General features: G+C 38.6%; 1 protein-coding gene across 1 annotated transcript in view; it reads right to left on the bottom strand.

The window, feature by feature from the left end:
- Positions 1 to 5,515, bottom strand: part of TAF1A (TATA-box binding protein associated factor, RNA polymerase I subunit A) — a gene marked incomplete at both ends in the record, with an annotated part of 32,082 nt that extends 26,567 nt beyond the window's left edge. Inside the window, 2 exons of the mRNA XM_079696887.1 lie at positions 1,332 to 1,501; positions 5,395 to 5,515. Of these exons, the coding sequence (XP_079553013.1) occupies positions 1,332 to 1,501; positions 5,395 to 5,515 (291 nt within the window). The remainder of the gene's footprint in view (positions 1 to 1,331; positions 1,502 to 5,394) is intronic.
- Between the last annotated feature and the right edge of the window lie 18,639 nt (positions 5,516 to 24,154).

The raw sequence follows: 24,154 nt of genomic DNA, 5'->3' as shown, positions 1-24,154 counted from the left end.
CTGAACTGTTCAATTTAAATGGGTGAGTTGTATGGTGTGTTAATATATCTCAATAAAACCAGTTTTTTTTTTTTTTTAAAAAAGGATCGGTCTGGTTATTATGCTTAAAATAGACTGTGGGGGTGGGGGAGGGCAAGAAGTCATCTAAGTGAGGTGAGAGGGACTTGAGTCCAGGCGCAGCAATGGAGGAGGTGAGAAGTACTCAGAATGCAGGGAGCGTGCTTTCAAAGTAGAGCTAACCGGGTTTTCTGATGGTTTGGATATGCGGTACAAAAGAAAAACACCCCCGAGTTTGGCCCTCGCAATTAGATACATAAAGGAAATGTCATCTGAGATGAGGAAAATTAAGCTGGACAGGGAATATCAGAAGAGCTAGTTTAGCTATGTTACTATGATATGACATACCATACTAGCTGATATGAGACATCAAGACGTGACGTTGAGTAGACAGTTGGATACAGGAATCTGGACTTGAAGAGAGATGTCAGGACCCCAGATCCACAATTGGGGATCGCCAGCATGCAGCCTGAATGTAGGGCTATGAAACTGCATGTGATCATCAAGAGTGAGATCAGATAACGATAACAACTAAGGGTTAGACTTCTTGGGTTAGTCCCTGTCAGAAAGCAAAGGAGAAGAGGGGTAATCAGAAAAGGAGACCGAGGAATGGCCAGTGAGGTAGGAGAAAAAACAGAGTACCGCGTCCTGGAAGCCAGCCAAAGAAGCTATGTCATACAGGAGGGAATGAGCTACTATGTTTAATATTGCTGACAGATCAAGTTAGATGAGCACTGAGAATCTGCCACTGGATTCAGCAACACGGACATCACTGTTGACCTTGACAAAGCAACTTGGTAGAAATGGTGATGGCTGGTGGGTAGTCTAACTGGAAAGGGTTTGGAACGGACAGGTACACACAACTCTCTCAAGGAGTTTTGCGGAAAGGCAGCATGGAGAAATGGGGCACAGCCTGTGGAAGAAGTAGGGGTCAAGAGATGATGCTAAATGGGAGAAATAACAACATGTTTGTTTGAAGATGGGGAACATACTACAGAAAGGGGAAAATAAGGACACAGGGAAAGGATTATTTAAATGAATGAGTATTGTGGAATCTGAGAATTCAGATTTAAAACTATTTTTGTCTCCTTTAAAATGATAATAGGAAAAAGAAGTGTGCAAAAAAATGTCCTCATACAAACTCTCTACCCAAAACCACTTTTAGTAGCTTTTAGTAAAATCAATCAATAGCAAAATCTATTCTGGGTGGAGTTCAAAAGGCAGAAACTCCCAGGATTCTGTCCTATCTTCCAGCAGACTCAGACCTTACTTACCTCCGGTGCAATCTGTCTTTTGTTGCTATCTGAATCTTCCAAGATCTGAAAGTAACTGTGCATGTATTCTGCAGCTCGCTGCCACTGGTGCTTCAGCAGAGCTTCTTGGATAAGACTTAAACAAGCACTTGTTGTCTGAGCAAAATCCTTCTCCCGTTTTCCTCCAGTCGCTAGAAAGGTTAAAGAGGAGAGTCTTGACCCACAGTGACCCCAAATCAACAATTCAAGAAACATTTCTGATAAGCATACTTTTAACAAGTAGAGCAGTAGGTATTACTTAACTCAACCCATCCCCAATTCCAAAGCTGGTTCCATTTGAAACAAACTCTTCCACCCATTTCAACTAGTTTTAGCAAATGAAAAAAATGTCTAATTAGAAGATGTCTAATTTGACATTCTTGGGCTACCGGGATCAACAGATCCTTGAAATCTGATTCAACTGTCCTTTCATCCTTGCACTAAACAATCTGGGAAGAATCTCTTAAAGAGGGCCCCCAAAGCACAGTCCCAAGTATTTAGAATGGGTAAAAATCATCAGGGTCATCCTAGGAAAGTATGGTCTTTTTTACCTACCTATGTTCTGAGAACACTAAGAGGTGCATTTTTATTTTTTAAGGACTGAGTTCCCAGTAACTCAATGATGTAAATGCAAATGAGATGATAATAACTGTAGACATTAGCATTTATATCTCTCAAGTACTGACAATCCTCTTGTTAAGAATATTTGTGCTTATTTACAACCCCAGTTATGAGTAACAGGTGGCATATTGCCACCTCTTCTCTTCCCACGCTACTAAAGATGCGTACAGGCCAGCAGTCTTCCATTTGGGGTACCCTCACCCCTGGGAGTACACAGAGACTAATAAGTACCATGCAAAGACAGTTTTACAGCAATCAACTTGCAGATCTTCAACTTTCTCACATACTCTTTCCTAAAATTGATCTCCTAGGAAACTGTGCCTATACACAAGGCTTCATGATCAAAATCATTATATTTTACCTTAAGGTGAAAATACAGGTGTTTAGTGTTGAGAAAGTGAACGACTCTAACACATCCATTTGCAAGTCAGGTGATTTTTAATTCTTTGCTTATCAAAACTGTAGGAGAACCTAATAATTTTTTTATTTTAGATCACTATGTAAGTTTTTCATAAATAATTCAGAAGGAATCCAAAGACCTGATACATTGCTATAATTAAACTCCATTCATTGCCAGCTACTTACTTATGTGACTAAACTTTCTCACAATTTCCACCAATTAAAACAAAATATGGTAGAATTGAAGCTAAATCTTTTCTCATTCTAGGAATACGTAATATTCATCCACAGATATAAGAACTGGAAAAAAGTGATAACCTTACCCATTTTATTGAGATAAATAAGCAATAAAAATTTACCTTTAATACTTAAAATTTAACAAAAATTGTAACACTACTTATGTTATTTTGATTAGGTGGGTACAGAAATCAATTACAATGATTTCTCAATCCAGAAGAGATTTTAATACTTAAAACCTTACAGGATATTAGCAAAAATTAATTAAATGTAGATACATACTTTATGGCAAAAAAAAAGTATAAAAGAAAAAGGAACAGTATAAAATTTCTATCTATTAAAAGCTTTTTCATAAATACTAAATGGATGATAAAGGTATCAATCCCTATATTATTTAGATTCCACCAAATTATTTTTTTAAGTCACATGATAATTACATTTAAAAGTGCCAATATATGCCAAAAACTATGCCTTTTGCAACTCTCAAACTTATGATACAAGTTTTAGATGGCACCTTAAAACTGTGCAAGATAGTACCTAATTCTTCAGGGGAAAAAAAAGTAGAAGACTATTTCTCTCTCTCTCTTATTTATTTATTTGTTTGTTTGCTTGGCTGTGCCGGGTCTCAGTAGTGGCATGCGGCATCTTCATTGCAGCACGCGGGATCTTCAGTTGCGGTGTGCCGGATCTTTTAGTTGCCGCATGCAGGATCTAATTCCCTGACCAGGGATCAAACCAGGGCCCCCTGCATTGGGAGCACAGAGTCTTAACCGCTGGACAACCAGGGAAGTCCCAAAGACTATTTTTCTTGACCAGTGCTTCTCAAACTTTTTAAATGTACATACAAATCACCTGGGGATCCTGATGTAGTCTTAGTATCCCCAGGGAGCTTATTAGAAATGCAGAATACTATGTCCCACCCACTTCTCTGAATTAGAAGCTGCATTTAACAGGATCTACACCCAAACTCCCAGTATCAGCAGCAACACCAGGCAGCTAGGCCAAGAAAGTGACAAAATACCTCTTCCCTAAAACCTCGGTTATTCACCTAAAGGAAAACTGATCTCAGGCCAGACTCCCTTCTACCTCCCAAGTTTTCACAGCTCAAACTGGAAATCAACTTTAGACTAGGATACATAAATCCTTGGAAAAGTCCCCTCCTGTCTTCCAGCTGAGCCTAATTACCTCAGGAGTAGCTCTCATTTCATCCTTTGTGAGCAAAAGATAATCTTATTTGTTGCTGATAAACTTTAAGAATAACTGTCAAGGAAAATAAATTTGATGGAATGAGGTACAATAAAGAACCAGTGCCATCAACCTAATTTCTAATTTCCTTGAAATAACCTGGAAACTTGTCAGCCTGTCAACAAATATTTTTTGAGCACTACCATAGCCAAGCACTATTCTAGGTGCTCAACATACAGCTTTATTCCAGATTGGTGCCCACTTTCAAAGTTTTTATTCTAGGGGACACACCCTTCAAAACGCCAAAAGAAATGTAAGAGAATAAAAAATAAATAATTGTTAGGCAATTGTGTTTTCCTATTATGGTTAATTACCACTACAATGTCAATATTACCTGCAACTATATTCTCATTGCAGACAGAAAGTACCTGGGGTTTAACAGGCTATCTGTAATATATGAAACATGTCTAAGCATGTAAATTCTGGTCTTAAACCTACTTGTTTGTGGACTGACTCAAGCTCTCTATAGAACACTGGTGACAGACACATGCCCAGGTATGCCTTAAAACTAGCAGAAACTTTAGATTACTAGTTCCCTACAAGGGGTGAGGTAGCATCCCCTCTGAAGTACCGTTCATTCAAACCTGGCTCAAACCATGTACATTAATTTAGCAAAAATAAAATGAGGAAAGAGGAAGTAAACCATTATTTTTCAACACTCACTAAGCATGAGGCTCTATGCTAGGCACTTTACATATATTATCCCTTTTTTCAATATATGCATCTCAATGTAGGCTTTGAGATCAGATAGGCCTGGATTTGACTCCTGATACCGGCATTAAGACTTTTAACTTCTTCTGAAGTTCAGTTCCCTCATCTCTAAAATGCCTAGCACATAGATTTACTGAGGATTAATTTACTGAGATAATTAAATGAGATGATATTTAGATTAAAAAATAAAGAAATAAGAGCTAAACTCTAGGAGCCAGGGAATCTCAGTCAAGGGGAAGGAAAGCCAGGCTAAGAAAGATATATTTGTGGGCAATTAGAAAAGTACTGGTTCAAATGTATTCCCAGGACTACACGACCCAACATGCCAACATACAGACAACTGCTTCTTTTATATATTCTGATAAGGAATTTATTCCATAGAAAAACTTGTTTATTTCTACATTAGATGAAAATAGAAGAAAATATTCCTTTCTTGAAATCTATTATAGATCAATTCTATTAGGGCTTATTTCAATGCAATTCAACAGAAACTTCTGGTATGTACTCCTCAGTGGTAGAGATATCTTCTTCAACTATGTATCCCCAATATTTAACCAATGCCAGGGATATAATAAATGTTCAGTAAGTATTACTGGGGGAAAAAAAGTGTATCTACCATAATACAGACTGTTATTAATTCAAAGGAGAAGAATTCTAAAAGGAAAAAAAGAATCTATTTTTATTATTTCTTTTTTATTAACAGCCAAAAAAAAATTCTCATACATTCTTACATTGAAAGTTGAACCAGCTTGTTTATCCATTTTTGTATCCATATTGAATCTTATCATCTCCTTGCATTAGAGCTGAAATGGTTATATGTTATTTTACTTACCTATGGTTTCTATATGCTTTTGGAGCCAGGGAAGACACATTCCTGTACCAGAGGGCACAGGCAGTTCCCCCTGTTCATCCTCTGTTGTGGGCCTTATCAATTCTTCACTGAAATCACTCATACCTATTCCAGACTGAGAATATCAGTTACTTTTTGTACATCTTAATCCACAGGCTTCTGAGTTATACAGAAAGACAGCCATCTTTTATCTAATAAATATCAATGATCAACAAAATTAATTGTACCTGGTAGTTCCTTTAAAGTAAGAAATGAATTTAATTATGTCAGCAGCAGCCAAAATGAATGACCCATTAAAAACAAAAGACAACTGCAACTACTACTATATTTCAAGAAGATACAGATAGATAAGATACTAACCTTTTAAGTTAAAAAAAAGTCATCTAGAGGAAGAAACATCAAAATAATGTATAATAAAACAATATGACAAATAATAACAGTAGTAGTTAACATTTATTGGGCCCTTTCTATACACCAGGACTACAAAGTATCTAATTTAATCCTTATAGAAACCGGAGGTAAGTGGTATTACTTTCTTCCATTTTCATGCTTAAAAAAACTGAAGGGCTCAGTGAAACTATGTAACCTGGCTCAGTGTCACAAAAAGGTGAGGACAATATTCTGGTAATTAGAACACCAAACACACTTGGCATGAACAGAGTTTGGGGTGTGCGTGCAGGACGGGGGCGGAACGCAGATGGCGGGAAAAGAATCTACAAAAACAGCCTTGTGCCAAGCTGAGTTTGGACTTAGCCGTCCAGATGCTCAGGATCCCTCCTTCCACATATCCAATTGATTATTAGGTCCTGCTGGTACTACCTGCTAGTACTTCTCCTATCTTCTCTCTGTTCCGCAACTCTACACCACTCCCCTGGCTCGGAACACCTTCAAACTGTGTCTGGATTGCTACATTAGCTTTCTAACTATTTACCCTGCCTCAAATTTGGCTTCTCCACATCACAACCCGAATAAACCTTTCAAAGTCAAATTTTGTGGTTACGAGCACGGGTTTGAAATAACTCTTGAGTTTGAACCCGACTCACACGTATTTTAAGGAGTCATTCCAGAAGAAGCTCTCCCTTCCCAAATTCTCAAAGCCTAAACTGGTGTCTTGCAGTTGTCACGGTAACCAAAGCTGCCCCACCCCTCCAGGCTCGCCCTCACAACTCAAGGTTTCAGAGGATCAGGAGAAAATATGAGAACATGGGTGAATCCTACTACAGCCATTCCCGTTCCACTGTGAACGCAGGCAATGAGATGGAAGACAACCGTGGGACTTACCTGCCTAAAGCCAGAGTTCTTCTGCGACACCAAACTCAGTCTCCAGACTCCGGACCAGCGTGAGCTAACTCTCACGGAGTTAGCGACTTAGCGAAAGTGTACAAAACCTGACCCCGGCGTTCCGGCGGCGCGCAGACGCAGCCCCGCCCCTAACTCCCGATTGGACGCTGGAGGCGCCTCGACCCGGAAGTGGTCGTGGACAGCCTCCTTCCCATTGGATTGGACCCAGGTGTACATCTTAGTCTGTCTCAGCGGAAAAAAATGGGAGACTTTAATTGCAAATGAAGATTAATGCAACGTGAAGTCGGCTGGATGAGGGTAACAATCCAAATAGCAGAATGTCACTTTACCCGAGTAGTTCCCCGTACGACGACCTTTCAGTTACTGCTTGGTTTGCTGGCGCTTGCAGCGAGCCTCGGAGGCGCGGCTCGTGGCCCTAACAAGATAAATCTCTGCATAGCCTGTTAATTGCTTTCTTGAAATCGTTTTTCTTTTTCATTAAAGGTTTAGCTTTGAATTTAAATGACTCTGACTGCTTCCCCAAAATTTGGACGAGATTATCTTTTCCTTCTCAGCGGCAGTGGTTCTGTGCACCGGTCTGGAGTCACTTTTCATGAGGAACGTTGACGAACTTATGAAATAAGGGTTGAAAGTAAGATGGTTAAATGTGAAATGAGGGGAAATTGAGAGGTTCTAGGGAAGATGATCCTGGAAAAGCAAAGACTCGTTGGAACACAATATTTCCAAAATTTGGGGGGTTCATCTGTGAAGGAACAGTCAGACTTTATTCGTAGCATCAGAGAACGGAACTAGGACTACGTAGTGAAAGTTAAAGAGAAGCAGCTTTAAAGTCATTACAAGAGTTTTGTTCATAACTAAGGCGGCACAAATAATGGCACGGGCTCCCACAGGAATCTTTTGAGTTTCCCCTGCCCTGAAAGTGAACCATTTGAGCAGAATCACAATATTGTACAGGTGATTAAAGGGTCTAGTGAGAGTTTGTACAGGGATTCCTTAAAATGCTGAAATACTTGATTATATGTTGTCTTCATAAATACTGTGCAGTAGCTATGGGCTTGTGAGAAAAATTCTCCTGCTGCTTTTTGTGTCATAAATCCTTGGTCTCACTCAAGCCCCTGCTCTAACTCCACAGGCAAGGCTGTCTAAATGACAGTTGTGGTCCAAGAAGACACACAGAAAATAATATAGCCATACTTTTCTAGTATAAAAGTTTGGTCTGGCTACATTTCTTCCCTTGCTATGAAGTATAATTTCACCAAAGCCAAACTAGAATGGATTTTATCTGGCTAGAAATTCATGCTCCCACAAAAATTGGGAAGATTTTTCTGATTTACCTTAACATCAGACAACTGTAGACAACAGTAGACAAAAGACAGAAAGTTAAGAACTAACATTGATATTTTTCTGTGCTCTACCTACCTCTTTCATTTTCCATGGTACAATTCTGGTAGAAAATGTGTTGGAGAGAAGAGAGTAAAAAGAAAATGACTATACTACCGATAGCATAAACAAGATTAAAAAAAAAGAAATGGCATGACAAAAATGCAAACACAAAGCAAAGCATACCAAAGACTTCTAGATTCCAATCTAGGTAAAAACATGTTCTAAGGAACAAAAAGATGTTCTTACAATTGCATTGTGCCAAAGAGCAACTTAACATGATGAATTACATTTTTTAAAAAACTGCAAACTCTTATTTAGACAGTATTATTCCCACAAACCTTTCAGTTATTCCCATGAAGCTTTATTAGATTCCCTGCAATCTAATAATGTTTCAGACACCAATTAGAAAGATTAGATTCACCTGAAAATTCTCTAGAAAAGATACTTCTTAAATCTCATTAAAATGAACTTCACCAGGTTTTCTCACCTCTGACATGAGACAGTGTCAAGAATTCCAGTCCTAAATCCTCCTCTATAAGGAAGAGACCTTGACCCAAGACAACTAACAGCTCCTTGATCTCATTCCATAAAATTCATTCTAGCCATAAGAAAAGAAAAATCATTTGTGTAGGTGTTTTGCTGACCTTTAGCTTACAATCTGCAGCAGGGGTCAACAAACTCTCTAAAGAGACAGTAAATATTTTAGACTCTGTAGGTGATACAGTCTCTCTATCACCACTACTATTTAACTCTGCTGTTGCCGCACAGAAGCAGTCATAGATAAATGTAAGTGAATGAGAATGTCTGTGTTCTAATAGAACTTTATTTACAAAAAACAGGTGGCAGGCTGGATTTGGCCTATTGGCCATAGTTTGCCAACAGTTGCTCTAGAGTACCAATTAATGTTTATGCTCACAACAGAGATTCGATTAGTGTACATACATACAATTTTAAAGATACATGATCATATTAGTGATGATTGTTGTATCCAAAAGATATCTATACTAAAAATAATTACTGATATCACCATACATCTCAATCATTATGGTAGTCACTGACTATATTGCTTCTCCTGGGTGCTTTAACATACAACTGGTAGCTGTTAATGCAGAGGAGTAACTGAGTTCTATTGTGGAGAAACCTGGTTATAAGGGGTAAATGAGATAAACCGTCATGAAGATGATGTATATTTACTTAATTACATTTTTTTTTTTTTTTACCGCGCCACCTCGCGGCTTGTAGGATCTTATTTCCCCCACCAGGGATCAATCCCAGGCCACGGCAAGGAAATAGCCAAGTCCTAACCACTAGACCACCAGGGAATTCCCACTTAATGACAATTATTATCCAAATAACTCTACATACTGCATCTCAACCTATGTTCTCCTAAGTTTTAATTGAGAAGCATGTTCTTTTGTTAAGAATAAAGGGAAAAAAATCCTCTACAGTCATTCCAAATAATTCAAAATATATCCATGATTTGACTATTAATACAAAGAAAAAAATACAATTAATTCAGGTGTAAATCTAAGATAAGATAGTGCGGAAGAGGGAACAAATGTGGGAATGTGGAAGTAGAACAATATAAGACCCCTCTCAGAGGAGAGAAAATTCAAATTCAGACATTTAAGACATCTAGTAAGATAGTATTACCTTTAATTTTATATATATATATATATATATATATATATATATATATATACATATATAATCTTCCTTGTAGATCCAAGTAACTTTGATATATAGGGATTTTTTTTCTTACGTTGATATTATAATTCGTTTCTTTTACAGAATATTCACAACCACAGGTGCTTTGTTAACTGATCAGATTTTAACAAAAGTCTTAAGCAGTGCTTCTCAACTGGGAGGTTGGTGTCCTTTCTACCGGGGGGTTGTGGATGCATGGGGAAAATTTTTATTTTGTTGCCATGACTAAGGATGGTACTAAAATTTCATAGCCAGGGCTAGGGTTTCTGTATATCCTGAAACTGGTAGGAATGTTCCACCCAAAATACCAATAGAGCTCTAGTGAGAAACATTTGCCTAAACAAGTAACATGTTCTGCAACTGTGTTTTCCTACAGTTCAACCTAAGGGGATAAGGGCTCTTGTGCAAATTGTTTTATTACACATTTAAATGTCATTCTTGGTTTGTTTATGTTTGCCAAGAATAGTAAATGTGTTTAAGGTAATTATGAAAAATAAATGATAACAAAAGTCTGATTGCAAACAAAAAATTTTGTTTTGAGATAATCACCATCATTCTTTATCTTTCCACAGAAGTTCCAAGAGAGGTTGGCCAAAAATATTTTAAATCCTAAAACACAATTTTAAGCTTTGCTTTTCTTTAAAATGTATACAAAATAATGTACAAATATGTTTAATGTATGGTTTGGATCTGATGTTAATATTTAATCCCTGCTTTCTAGAGCTGTGCTGTCTTTAAATGTGCCTAAATTGAGATGTACTGTAAGTGTAAAATACACACCATATTTCAAAGATACCATATGAAATAAAGAATGTAACATGTCTCATTAATAATTATTATATTTATTACAAGTTGAGATGATAATATTTTGGATATATTGGATTAAATAAAATTTATTAAAATTAATTTCATCTCTTTCGATTTTAATGTGACTTCTAGAAAATTTAAATGACATATGTAGCTGGCATTATATTGCTATTGGACAGCATTGTTCTAGAGAATCAGTGAGAACTAAGGGAAATATCAAGTTATATTTAGATTCTCTGTTTAATCATTCTAGTTTGATGTCATTGATTCATCCTCTTATGTATTCCATACCATTTCAAATCCCATGTAGAATTAAATTGGAATGAGCTTTTGTACTTGCAGAGAATTCTTACACTTTCGGTGTTCAGTTGCTTAGGATCCACTCTTGAGTGCAGTCTTCATAATGGTATTTATGTTCCGGTTCCTAATTTATACTGCTTGTATCAATCAAAATGCTGAACCTTCAGGAGGTTTGCTGTGTATGATCTGTAACATCTGCTGTGATTGTATGTTACATCAAGGGCATATTTTCTCCCTCTCAGATCTCAATGTCTCCTTCCAGAAGGCATGTTTGACCTCACAAACACACTTTGGGGGCTCTGTTACCCTCCATGATACCTTTTAGTAAGAAGGGAACAGTTTCCATGTTAGAGGTACTATCAAAAAATGTCTCCTCTGTGACAAAGTCATTGATTTGCTGAGAGTCTTGTACCATCAACCATTCCTATTGGCTGTAAGAGCCTGAAGTTCTGCTGTTTAATTATTTAAACAACATAAATGGGCAACATTTTAATATATTATCCCATTGCTTCTATGTATTTATTTATTTATTTGTGGCTGCATTGGGTCTGTTGCTAAGCATGGGCTTTCTCTAGTTACGGCGAGTGGGGGCTACTCTTCCTTGCGGTGCGCGGGCTTCTCATTGTGGTGGCTTCTCTTGTTGCGGAGCACAGGCTCTAGGCACGCGGGCTTCTGTAGTTGTGGCTCGTGGGCTTTAGAGTGCAGGCTCAGTAGTTGTGGCTCATGGGCTCTAGAGTGCAGGCTCAGTAGTTGTGGCGTTCCACGGCATGTGGGATCTTCCCAGACCAGGGATCAAACCCACATCCCCTGCATTGGCAGGTGGATTCTTAACCACTGCGCCAGGAGGGAAGTCCCTCCCATTGCTTCTTATAGAAACGTTATGAAGTTTTACCATGAGCCCCAAAGTTATAGACAAGGAATCTGAGACTCAGAAAAGTTAGCAACTTGCCTAAGGTCACACAATTAGACTTCTGATACCTAGTTTAATGCTTTTGACTACATTCTCTGCCTATGCTATTGTCCTAGTAAGGAAGTAATTCCTATCTGAAAACCATAAATAGGTAAAGCCAAACAGTCTAAACTGTGGAAATTGTGTTATCCAGGCCCTACCCTGGAATTTGTTCTGTATTTGTTCGAAGCACCAAATATTTGACTTCTGTGAAAATAGTGCCAAGGTAAATTAGGCAGAACAGGAAACAAGAACTTCTATATAAGCCTATGTGTTACTGGCAATTTCAGATGTTTGAGTCTCTTTCTTTGTTCAGTAGAAATGGGAATAATATTTGATAGGACTAGACAAATAGTACATGGTGATAGAAGACCTTGCCTTGTATATGACACACTCCCAGGAGAACATACCCTTTGACATGACTTTGACCTGGCTTTTTAATTGTAGGAAAAGGATTTAGCTCTACTGGCCATGCCCAACACAAATCTTCACTCTCCTTGGCTTTTAGAACGGGATACTTGCTTAAATTCCACTTCGGTTATATGATCCCTTTACTTAAAGTCTGATAGCTTTCTGTTTTTTATTCTAAGTCTAAATTATTGTGCTTGATTAATAATCTTTCAAAATTCGACCTACCCTGGCCACCCAAATTTATCTCTCACTACTCTTCAACAGGATCATTTCACTCTAGTAAGATTAGGTCTCATTACTGTTGTCTTTTCTCTTATGTTTCTTTGTGTCCATCCTAGTCTCCCTGCTCTATCACTAAGCAACCACTGTCATAGGTTAGTTAGAATTTTCTAGAACTTTATATAGATGCAGTTTTACAGTGTGTATTATTTTTGGGGTCTGTGTTATTTCACGCAGAATTTCTTTGTTGTTGCTAGTATCAATAGGTCCTTGTTATTGCTGAGCAATATGCCAAAATTTAACATCTATTTAGCTGTTGATGGACAGCTGTTTTTTGTTTGTTTTTGGTTTTTGTGGGGTTTTTTTTACTATTACCAATGAAGCCACCGTGAACATTTGCGAACAAGTCTTGGTGTGGACATATACTTTTATTTCTCTTGAGTGAATACCCAGGAGTGGAAAGACTGCATTCATATGATAAGGTGTAATTTTTAAAGAAATTGTCAAACTGTTTTCCAAAGTGGTTGAATCATTTTAAATTATAACCAGCAGCGTTATGAGAGATCCAATTATCCTCATCCTTGGCAACATCTGTTATCAGTCTTTTAAATCAGACATCAGTCTTTTAAATTTTAGCCATTCTAGTGGATGTGCAATAATATCTCATTATGGTTTTGATTTGCACATCCCTAATGACTAATGGTATTCAATATCTTGTCTTACATTAATACATACCTGCCACATTTGTATCTTCTTCAGTGAAGTGTCTGTTCAAATTTTTGACCCACTTTTTTCAAATTGGGTGTTTTGTCTTCTTATTAATAAGTTGTAATAGTTATTTATATATTCTAGATACAATTCCTCTGTTGAATGTATGTTTTGCAAATATTTTCTCCCAGTCTGTGGTTTACCTTTCCATTTTCATAACAGTGAATGTAGAAGTGAGAGCAAACTTTTTTTTAATGAATTTATTTTATTTTTGGTTGGGTCTTCGTTGCTGTCTGCGGGATTTCTCTAGTTGCGGAGAGCAGGGGCTACTCTTCATTGCGGTGCGCAGGCTTCTCATTGTGGTGGCTTCTCTTGTTGTGGAGCACAGGCTCCAGAGCGCAGTCTCAGTAGTTGTGGCACACGGGCTCAGTAGTTGTGGCTTACGGGCTCTAGAGCGCAGGCTCAGTAGTTGTGGCACACGGGCTTAGTTGATCCGCGGCATGTGGGATCTTCCCGGACCAGGGCTCGAACCCGTGTCCCCTGCATTGGCAGGCGGATTCTTAACCACTGCACCACCAGGGAAGCCCCAGAGCAAACGTTTTTATTTTTATAAAGCCCATATTACTGATTTATTTATTTTAGAGTTTGTGGTTTTTGTGTGTATTTTTGAAATCTTGGCAAACCTGAGGTTACAAACATTTTCTCCTATGTTCTCTTCAATAAGTTGTTTTTACATTTAGGTCAATGACCTATTTCCAGTCAGTTTTTGTATATGGTGTGTAGTAAGGGTTGAGGTTGATTTTTTTTTAACCTATGGCTATTCAATTGTTTCAGAACCATTTATTATAAAGATTAACATTTTTTCATTGAACTGCCTTGGCATGTTTGTTGAAAATCAGTTGCCTATATATGTGTAGGTATACTTCTAGACTGTCTATTCTGTTCCATGGACCTATTGTGTGTCTGCTTACATCAATATAACACTATTATAATTAATGTAACTATAATAAGTCTTTTTTTGCCTCAAAATAGTAATATTTTAATACCACCTCATTAAAGAGCTAGCCCACTTCTTCCCAAAATCATCAGAACATTTTTTCAACTTTAGAGTACATTAAGGCCAGAGACTTATTTTTTTTTAACATCTTTATTGGAGTATAATTGCTTTACAATGGTGTGTTAGTTTCTGCTTTATAACAAAGTGAATCAGCTATACGTATACATATGTTCCCATATCTCTTCCCTCTTGCATCTCCCTCCCTCCCACCCTCCCTATCCCACCCCTCTAGGTGGTCACAAACCACCGAGCTGATTTCCCTGTGCTATGCGGCTGCTTCCCACTAGCTATATATTTTATGTTTGGTAGCATATATATGTCCATGCCACTCTCTCACTTCGTCCCAGCTTACCCTTCCCCCTCCCCGTATCCTCAGGTCCATTCCCTAGTAGGTCTGTATCTTTATTCCCGTCTTACCTCGTCTTACCTCTACGTTCTTCATGACCTTTTTTTTTTTTTCTTAGATTCCACATATATATGTTAGCATACGGTATTTGTTTTTCTCTTTCTGACTTACTTCACTCTGTATTACAGACTCTAGGTCCATCCACCTCACTACAAATATCTCAATTTCGTTTCCTTTTCTGGCTGAGTTATATTCCATTGTATATATGTGCCACATCTTCTTTATCCATTCGTCTGATGATGGACACTTAGGTACTTCCATATACTGGCTATTGTAAATAGAGCTGCAATGAACATTTTGGTACATGAATTTTTGAATTATGGTTTTCTCAGGGTATATGCCCAGTAGTGGGATTGCTGGGTCGTATGGTAGTTCTATTTTTAGTTTTTTAAGGAACCTCCATACTGTTCTCCATAGTGGCTGTACCAATTCACATTCCCACCAGCAGTGCAAGAGTGTTCCCTTTTTTCCACACCCTCTCCAGCATTTATTGTTTCTAGATTTTTTGATGATGGCCATTCTGACTGGTGTGAGATGATATATCACTGTAGTTTTGATTTGCATTTCTCTAACGATTAAAGATGTTGAGCATTCTTTCATGTGTTTGTTGGCAGTCTGTATATCTTCTGTGGAGAAATGTCTATTTAGGTCTTCTGCCCATTTTTGGATTGGGTGGTTTGTTTTTTTAATATTGAGCTGTTTATATATTTTGGATATTAATCCTTTGTCCATTGATTCATTTGCAAATATTTTCTCCCATTCTGAGGGTTGTCTTCTGGTCTTGTTTATGGTTTCCTTTGCTGTGTAAAAGCTTTTAAGTTTCATTAGGTCCCATGTGTTTATTTTTGTCTTTATTTCCATTCCTCTAGGAGGTGGGTCAAAAAGGATCTTGCAGTGATTTATGTCATAGAGTGTTCTGCCTATGTTTTCCTCTAAGCGTTTGATAGTGTCTGGCCTTACATTTAGGTCTTTAATCCATTTTGAGCTTATTTTTCTGTATGGTGTTAGGGAGTGATCTAATCTCATACTTTTACATGTCCCTGTCCAGTTTGCCCAGCACCACTTATTGAAGAGGCTGTCCATTCTCCACTGTACATTCCTGCCTCCTTTATCAAAGATAAGGTGACCATATGTGCATGGGTTTATCTCTGTGCTTTCTATCCTGTTCCATTGATCTATATTTCTGTTTTTGTGCCAGTACCATACTGTCTTGATTACTGTAGCTTTGTAGTATAGTCTGAAGTCAGGGAGCCTGATTCCTCCAGCTCCATTTTTCCTTCTCAACATTGCTTTGGCTATTCGGGGTATTTTCTGTTTCCATACAAATTGTGAGATTTTTTGTTCTAGTTCTGTGAAAAATGCCAGTGGTAGTTTGATAGGGGTTGCATTGAATCTGTAGATTGCTTTGGGTAGTAGAGTCATTTTCACAATGTTGATTCTTCCAATGCAAGAACATGGTATATCTCTCCATCTATTTGTATCATCTTTAATTTCTTTCATCATTGTCATAATTTTCTGCATACAGGTCTTTTGTCTCCTTAGGTAGGTTTATTCCTAGATATTTTATTCTTTTTGTTGCAGTGGTAAATGGGAGTGTTTTCTTAATTTCACTTTCCGATTTTTCATCATTAGTGTACAGGAATGCAAGAGATTTCTGTGCATTAATTTTGTATCCTGCTACTTTACCTAATTCATTGATTAGCTCTAGTAGTTTTCTGGTAGCATCTTTAGGATTCTCTATGTAGAGTATCATGTCACCTGCAAACAGTGGCAGCTTTACTTCTTCTTTTCCGATTTGGATTCCTTTTATTTCTTTTTCTTCTCTGATTGCTGTGGCTAAAACTTCCAAAAGTATGTTCAATAAAAGTGGTGAGAGTGGGCAACCTTGTCTTGTTCCTGATCTTAGTGGAAATGGTTTCAGTTTTTCACCATTGAGGATGATGTTGGCTGTGGGTTTGTCATATATGGCCTTTATTATGTTGAGGAAATTTCCCTCTATGCCTACTTTCTGCAGGGTTTTTATCATAAATGGGTGTTGAATTTTGTGGAAAGCTTTTTCTGCATCTATTGAGATGATCATATGGTTTTTGTCCTTCATTTTGTCAATATGATTTATCACATTGATTGATTTGTGTATATTGAAGAATCCGTGCATTCCTGGGATAAACCCCACTTGATCCTGGTGTATGATCCTTTTAATATGCTGTTGGATTCTGTTTGCTAGTATTTTGTTGAGGATTTTGCATCTATGTTCATCAGTGATATCGGCCTGTAGTTTTCTTTCTTTGTGACATCTTTGTGTGGTTTTGGTATCAGGGTGATGGGGCTTCGTAGAATGAGGTTGGGAGTGTTCCTCCCTCTGCTATTGTTTTGAGGAGTTAGAGAAGGATAGGTGTTAGCTCTTCTCTAAATATTTGATAGAATTCACCTGTGAAGGCATCTGGTCCTGGAACTTTTGTTTGTTGGAAGATTTTTTTTTTTTTTTGCAGTACGCGGGCCTCTCACTGTTGTGGCCTCTCCCGCTGCGGAGCACAGGCTCCGGACGCGCAGGCTCAGCGGCCATGGCTCACGGGCCCAGCCGCTCCGCGGCATGTGGGATCCTCCCGGACCGGGGCACGAACCCGTGTCCCCTGCATCGGCAGGCGGACTCTCAACCACTGCGCCACCAGGGAAGCCCTGTTGGAAGATTTTTAATCACAGTCTCAGTCTCAGTGCTTGTGATTGGTCTGTTTATATTTTCTATTTCTTCGTGGTTCAGTCTCAGAAGGTTGTCTTTTTGTAAGAATTTGTCCATTTCTTCCAGGTTGTCCATTTTATTAACATATACTTGCTTGTAGTAATCTCTCATGATCCTTCGTATTTCTGCAGTGTCAGTTGTTACTTCTCCTTTTTCATTTCTAATTCTATTGATTTGAGTCTTCTCCCTTTTCTTCTGGATGAGTCTGGCTAGGGTTTTATCAATTTTTTTTATCTTCTCAAGGAGCCAGCTTTTAGTTTTATGGATCTTTGCTATTGTTTCCTTCACTTCTTTTTCATTTATTTCTGATCTGATCTTTATGATTTCTTTCCTTCTGATAACTTTGGGGGGCTTTTTCATTCTTCTTTCTCTCATTGCTTTAGGTGTAAGGTTAGGTTGTTTATTTGAGATGTTTCTTGTTTCTTGAGGTAGGATTGTATTGCTATAAACTTCCGTCTTAGAACTGCTTTTGCTACATCCCACAGGTTTTGAGTCATCGTGTTTTCATTGTCATTTGTTTCTAGGTATTTTTTGATTCCCTGTTTGATTTCTTCAGTGATCTCTTGGTTATTAAGTAGTGTATTGTTTAGCCTCCATGTGTTTGCATTTTTTACAGATTTTTTCCTGTAATTGATATCTAGTCTCATAGCGTTGTGGTTGGAAAAGATACTTGATACGATTTCAATTTTCTTAAATTTACCAAGGCTTGATCTGTGACCCAAGATATGATCTATCCTGGAGAATGCTCCATGAGAACCCGAGAAGAAAGTGTATTCTGTTGGTCCTGGACAGAAGGTCCCATAAATATCAATTAAGTCCATCTTGTTTAATGTATCATTTAAAGCTTATGTTTTCTTATTTATTCTCATTCTGGATGATCCGTCCATTGGTGAAAGGGGGTGTCAAAGTCCCCCACTGTGATTGTGTTACTGTCAATTTCTCCTTTTATGGCTGTTAGCATTTGCCTTATGTATTGAGGTGCTCCTATGTTGGGTGCATAAATATATACAGTTGTTATATCTTCCTCTTGGATTGATCCCTTGGTCATTATGTAGTGTCCTTCTTTGTCTCTTGTAATAGTCTTTATTTTAAAGTCTACTTTGTCTGATATGAGAATCGCTACTCCAGCTTTCTTCTGATTTCCATTTGCATGGAATATCTTTTTCCATCCCCTCACTTACAGTCTGTATGTGTCCCTAGGTCTTGAGTGGGTCTCTTGTAGACAGCATATATACGGGTCTTATTTTTGTATCCATTTCGCCAGTCTATGTCTTTTCGTTGGACCATTTAATCCATTTACATTTAAGGTAATTATCGATATGTATTTTCCTATTACCATTTTCTTAACTGTTTTGGGTTTGTTATTGTAGGTCTTTTCCTTCTCTTGTGTCTCCTGCCTAGAGAAGTTCCTTTAGCATTTGTTGTTAAGCTGGTTTGGTGGTGCTGAATTCTCTTAGCTTTTGCTTGTCTGTAAAGGTTTTAATTTCTCTGTCAAATCTGAATGAGATCCTTGCTGGGTAGATTAATTTTGGTTGTAGATTTTTCCCTTTCATCGCTTTAAGTATGTCCTGCCACTCCCTTCTGGCTTGCAGAGTTTCTGCTGAAAGATCAGCTGTTAACCTTATGGGGATTCCCTTGTTTGTTATTTGTTGCTTTTCCCTTGCTGCTTTCAATATATTTTCTTTGTATTTAATTTTTGAGAGTTTGATTATTATGTGTCTTGGCGTGTTTCTCCTTGGATTTTCCTGTGTGGACTCTCTGTGCTTCCTGGACTTGATGAACTATTTCCTTTCCCATATTAGGGAAGTTTTCAACTATAATCTCTTCAAATATTTTCTCAGTCCCTTTCTTTTTCTCTTCTTCTCCTGGGACCCCTGTAATTCAAATACTGGTGCATTTAATGTTGTCCCAGATGTCTCTAAGACTATCCTCAACTCTTTTCATTCTTTTTTCTTTATTCTGCTCTGCAGTAGTTATTTCCTATTATATTACCTTCTATTTTCTATCTTCTATTATATTATCTACTGTTTTATCTTCCAGGTCACTTATCGTTCTTTTATCTCAGTTATTCTGCTGTTGATTCCTTCTAGAGAATTTTTAATTTCATTTATTGTGTTGTTCATCATTGTTTGCTTTTCAGTTCTTCTAGGTCCTTGTTAAACGTTTCTTGTATTTTCTCCATTCCATTACCACGATTTTGGATCATCTTTACTATCATTACCCCGAATTATTTTTCAGGTAGACTGCCTACTTCCTCTTCATTTGTTTGGTCTGGTGGGTTTTTACCTTGCTCCTCCATCTGCTGTGTGTTTCTCTGTCTTCTCATTTTGCTTCCCTTACTGTTTTGGGGATCTCCTTTTCACAAGCTGCAGGTTCGTAGTTCCCATTGTTTTTTCTCTCTGTTCCCAGTGGCTAAGGTTGGTTTAGTGGGTTGTGTAGGCTTTTTGGTGGAGGGGACTAGTGCCTGTGTTCTGGTGGATGAGGCGGGATCTTATCTTTCTGATGGGCAGGACCGTGTCCGGTGGTGTGGTTTGGGGTGTCTGCCACCTTATTATGATTTTAGGCAGTCTCTCTGCTAATGGGTGGGGTTGTGTTCCTGTCTTGCTAGTTGTTTGGCATAGGGTGTCCAGCACTGTAGCTTGCTGGTCGTTGCGTGGAGCTGGTTCTTAGCGTTGAGATGGAGATCTCTGGGAGAGCTTTCGCTGTTTGATATCACGTGGAGCCAGGAGGTCTCTGGTGGACCAATGTCCTGAACTCAGCCCTCACACCTGAGAGGCAGAGACCTGACACACGGCCAGAGCACGAAGACCCTGCCAGCCACACAGCTCAGAAGGGAGAAAGAAGGAAAGAATGAAAGAGAGAAAGAGAGAGAGAGAGGAAGAAACAAAGAAAGAAAGAAAAGAAAGAAAAAAAGAAAATAAAGTTATTAAAATAAAAAATAATTATTAAAAATAAAAGAAATTAAAAAGTAATAAAAAGACATAAAGAAAGAAGGAAGAGAGCAACCGTGCCAAAAAACAAATCCACCAATGATAAGAAGTGCTAAAAACTATACTAAAACAAAACAAAACAAAAAAAAAAAACTGGACAGACAGAACCGTAGGACAAATGGTAAAAGCAAAGCTATACAGACAAAAATCACACAAAGAAGCATACTCATACACACTCACAAAAAGAGAAAAAGGAAAAAAAATATGTCTATATATATAAAAAAAGAGGAGGAAGAGAGCAACCAAATCAATAAACAAATCTACCAATGATAATAAACTCTAAATACTAAACTAAGGTAGACATGAAGCCTGGAACAAATTAGATGCAGAAAGCAAACCCTAAGTCTACAGTTGTTCCCAAAGTTCACTGCCTCAATTTTGGGATGATTTGTTGTCTATTCAGCTATTCCACAGATGCAGGGTACATCAAGTTGACTGTGGAGATTTAATCCACTGTTCCTGAGGCTGCTGGGAGAGGTTTCCCTTTCTCTTCTTTGTTCGCACAGCTCCTGGGGTTCAGTTTTGGATTTGGACCCGCCTCTGCATGTAGGTCGCCTGAGGGCATCTGTTCTTCGCCCAGACAGGATGGGGTTCAATTAGCAGCTGATTACGGTGCTCTGGCTCACTCAGGCCAGGGTGAGGGCGGGGTACGGAATGCGGCGGCAGAGGCCAGTGCCACGTTGCAACAGCCTGAGAGCGCCGTGTGTTCTCCCAGGGAAGTTGTCCCTGGATCACGGGACCCTGGCAGTGGCGGGCTGCACAGGCTTCCGGGAGGGGAGGTGTGGATAGTGACCTGTGCTCGCACACAGGCTTCTTGGTGGCGGCATCAGCAGCCTTAGCGTTTCATGCCCGTCTCTGGTGTCTGCGCTGATAGCTGTGGCTCGCTTCTGTCTTTGGAGCTCATTTAGGCGGTGATCTGAATCCCCTCTCCTCACGCACCCCAAACAATGGTCTCCTGCCTCTTAGGCAGGCTTTCCTGGACTCCTTCCCAGCTAGCTGTGGCACACTAGCCCCTTCAGGCTGTGTTCATGCTGCCAACCCCAGTCCTCTCCCTGGGATCCGACCTCCAAAGCCCGAACCTCAGCTCCCAGCCCCCGCCCACCCCAGCGGATGAGCAGGCAAGCCTCTCGGGCTGGTGACTGCTGGTCAGCCCCGATCCTCTGTGCGGGAATCTCTCTGCTTTGCCCTCCGCACCCCTGTTGTTGTGCTTTCCGTGGCTCCGAAGCTCCCCCGTCCGCCACCCGCAGTCTCCGCCCGCGAAGGGGCTTCCTAGTGTGTGGAAACCTTTCCTCCTTCACTGCTCCCTCCCAGAGGTGCAGGTCCCGTCCCTATTTATTGTCTCTGTTTTTTCTTTTTTCTTTTGCCCTACCCAGGTACGTGGGGAGTTTCTTGCCTTTTCGGAAGTCTGAGGTCTTCTGCCAGCGTTCAGTTGGTGTTCCGCAGGAGTTGTTCCACATGTAGATGTATTTCTGATGTATTTGTGGGGAGGAAGGTGATCTCCACGTCTTACTCCTCTGCCATGTTGAAGGTCTCCCTATTATAGTCTTCTTAGTGGATATGAAATGATAGCTCATTGTAGTTTTGATAGTTCATTGTGGTTTTGATTTCCTAATGGCTATCATGTTAATCATCTTTTCATCTACTTATTGACCATTATATATTTTCTTTGGAGAAATGTCTATTCAAATTATTTGCCTATTTTTAACTAGGTTATTTGTCTTTTTATTATTAAACTTAAAGAGTTCCTTATATATTCTAGATCTAAGTCCCTTATCAGATATATGAATGGCAAATATGGTTGTCTTTTCACTGTCTTGATTAGATCCTTTGAAGAGCAGAGGTTTTAAATTTGATGAAGTCCAATTTATCTTTTTTATTTGGTTGCTTATGCTTTTAGGGTCATACCTAAGTCATCACTGACTACTCCAAGATTTCTCCCTATGTTTTCTTCAAGGATTTTCCGTCTTCCCAATTTTACATTTAAGACTGTGATCCATTTTGAGTTAATTTTTGTATGTGGCTGAGGTAAGGTTCAATTTTATTCTTTTGCATGTAGATATTCAATTGTCCCAGCACCACATGTTGGAAAGACTTCACCTTATCTTTGAAAAATATTTTCACGTGATATACAACTATAGAATTTCATATTTTACCCCCAGCACTTTAAATATATTGATCTTCTGTCTTCTGCCTTGCATGTTTCCAAAGAGAAATTTATCTTTACTCCTATGTACATAGTGTGTCTGTCTTCTCTAGATGAGTTTCAATTTTTTTCATTACCACTGGTTTTAAGCAATTTGACATGCATTGGTTTAATTTTATTCATGTTTCTTGTGTTTGGGGTTTGTTGAGCTTCTTAGATCTGTGAGTTTTCATCTTATTTGGAATGCTTTCATTCATTATTTCTTCAAACAGCTTTTCTGTCTCCTACCTCCTTTAGGGACCCCAATTACATAAATGTTGGGCTAACCAAAGGTGTCCACACTGATGCTCTGTTCATTTCTTTCAGTCTCTTTGTTTCATTTTGGGGAGTGTATATAACTATGTTTTCAAGTTCACTAATATTTTCTTCTTCTGTGTCTAATCTGCTGTCAATCCTGCCCAGTGTATTTTTCATGTCAGCCATTGGTTTATTCACCTAAGTTTGATTTGGATCATTTTTCTGTCCTCTGTGTTTTCCTTTACATGTTTATGCTTTCCTACAGAATCTTGAACATATGAAATATAATTGTGTTAATGTCCTGTGTAATAATTCTATCATCTGTGTCATTTTGGAACATTCCTATTGATTGATTTTTCTTTTCATTATGGTTTGTATTTTCCTGCTTCTTTGCATGCTTCATAGTTTTGTTTTGTATTCCAGACATTGTGAATTTACCTTGTTGAGTGTTGGATATTTTGTACTCTTTTAAATAATCTTGACCTCTGTTCTGGAATGCAGTTAATTTACTTGAAAACATTTTTGTCTTTTCAAGGCTTATTTTCAAGCCTTGTTAGGCAGGATAAGAGTAGCTTTAGATCTTAGGCTGATTTTTCCCTTTACTGAGTACTCTACCTGATGCACTGAATATGACAGTTTTTTCACTCTGTCTTGTGAAAATACAAACTATTCTCTACTCCAGTGATTGTTCTCCTTGTCCTCTCAGTGGTTCTTCCTGGCTTCAGGTAGTTCCTCACACACAGGCAGTTATCATTACTCAGTTGAAGACTTGAGAAAAACCTTCTGCAGATCTCTGGAGCTCTCTCTGCAAAGTTCTCTTTTTTTCCATGTAGCTCTCTTCTCTCCTGTACTCTTCCCTTATGCATTCCAGCTGTGTTGGCCTCCCCAAACTTTCAAATCTGTCTCTTCAACTCAAGGAGATTACCTGTTTGAGTTTCCCTTTTCTGGTTGTGTCCTGGAAACTTTATATGGGAAGTAAGTGGGGACAATCATAGCACTCACCTCATTTGTTCCACTTATTTTAGGGGTCACTGCCTATACTGCTTGTTGTCCAATATCTAAAAAGTATCATTTTATATATTTTGTCTAGTTTTCTAGATATTGAATTGAAGCATAGAGGGAGGGTAAATCTAGTCCCTGTTACTCCCCCTAGACTGGAAGCTGTGGTCCTTAAGAAATGTTTTATCCTATTCTCTGGACTCTGAGTGGTTTCAGCACTGGGAATAGACTGGCTTATTTTTGATAACTTCAGTGTTAGGCCTTATGGATGTTCCTGGGTAGGCACGATGGGAGGTTTACAATGATATATGTTATTATGCTGTCTCC

The sequence above is a fragment of the Hyperoodon ampullatus genome (genome assembly GCF_949752795.1).
Source record: "Hyperoodon ampullatus genome assembly, chromosome: 2".
Classification (NCBI taxonomy): Eukaryota; Metazoa; Chordata; class Mammalia; order Artiodactyla; family Ziphiidae; genus Hyperoodon; species Hyperoodon ampullatus.
The sequence above is the reverse complement of the archived record's forward strand: the minus strand, read 5'-3'. Positions and strand labels throughout refer to the sequence as shown.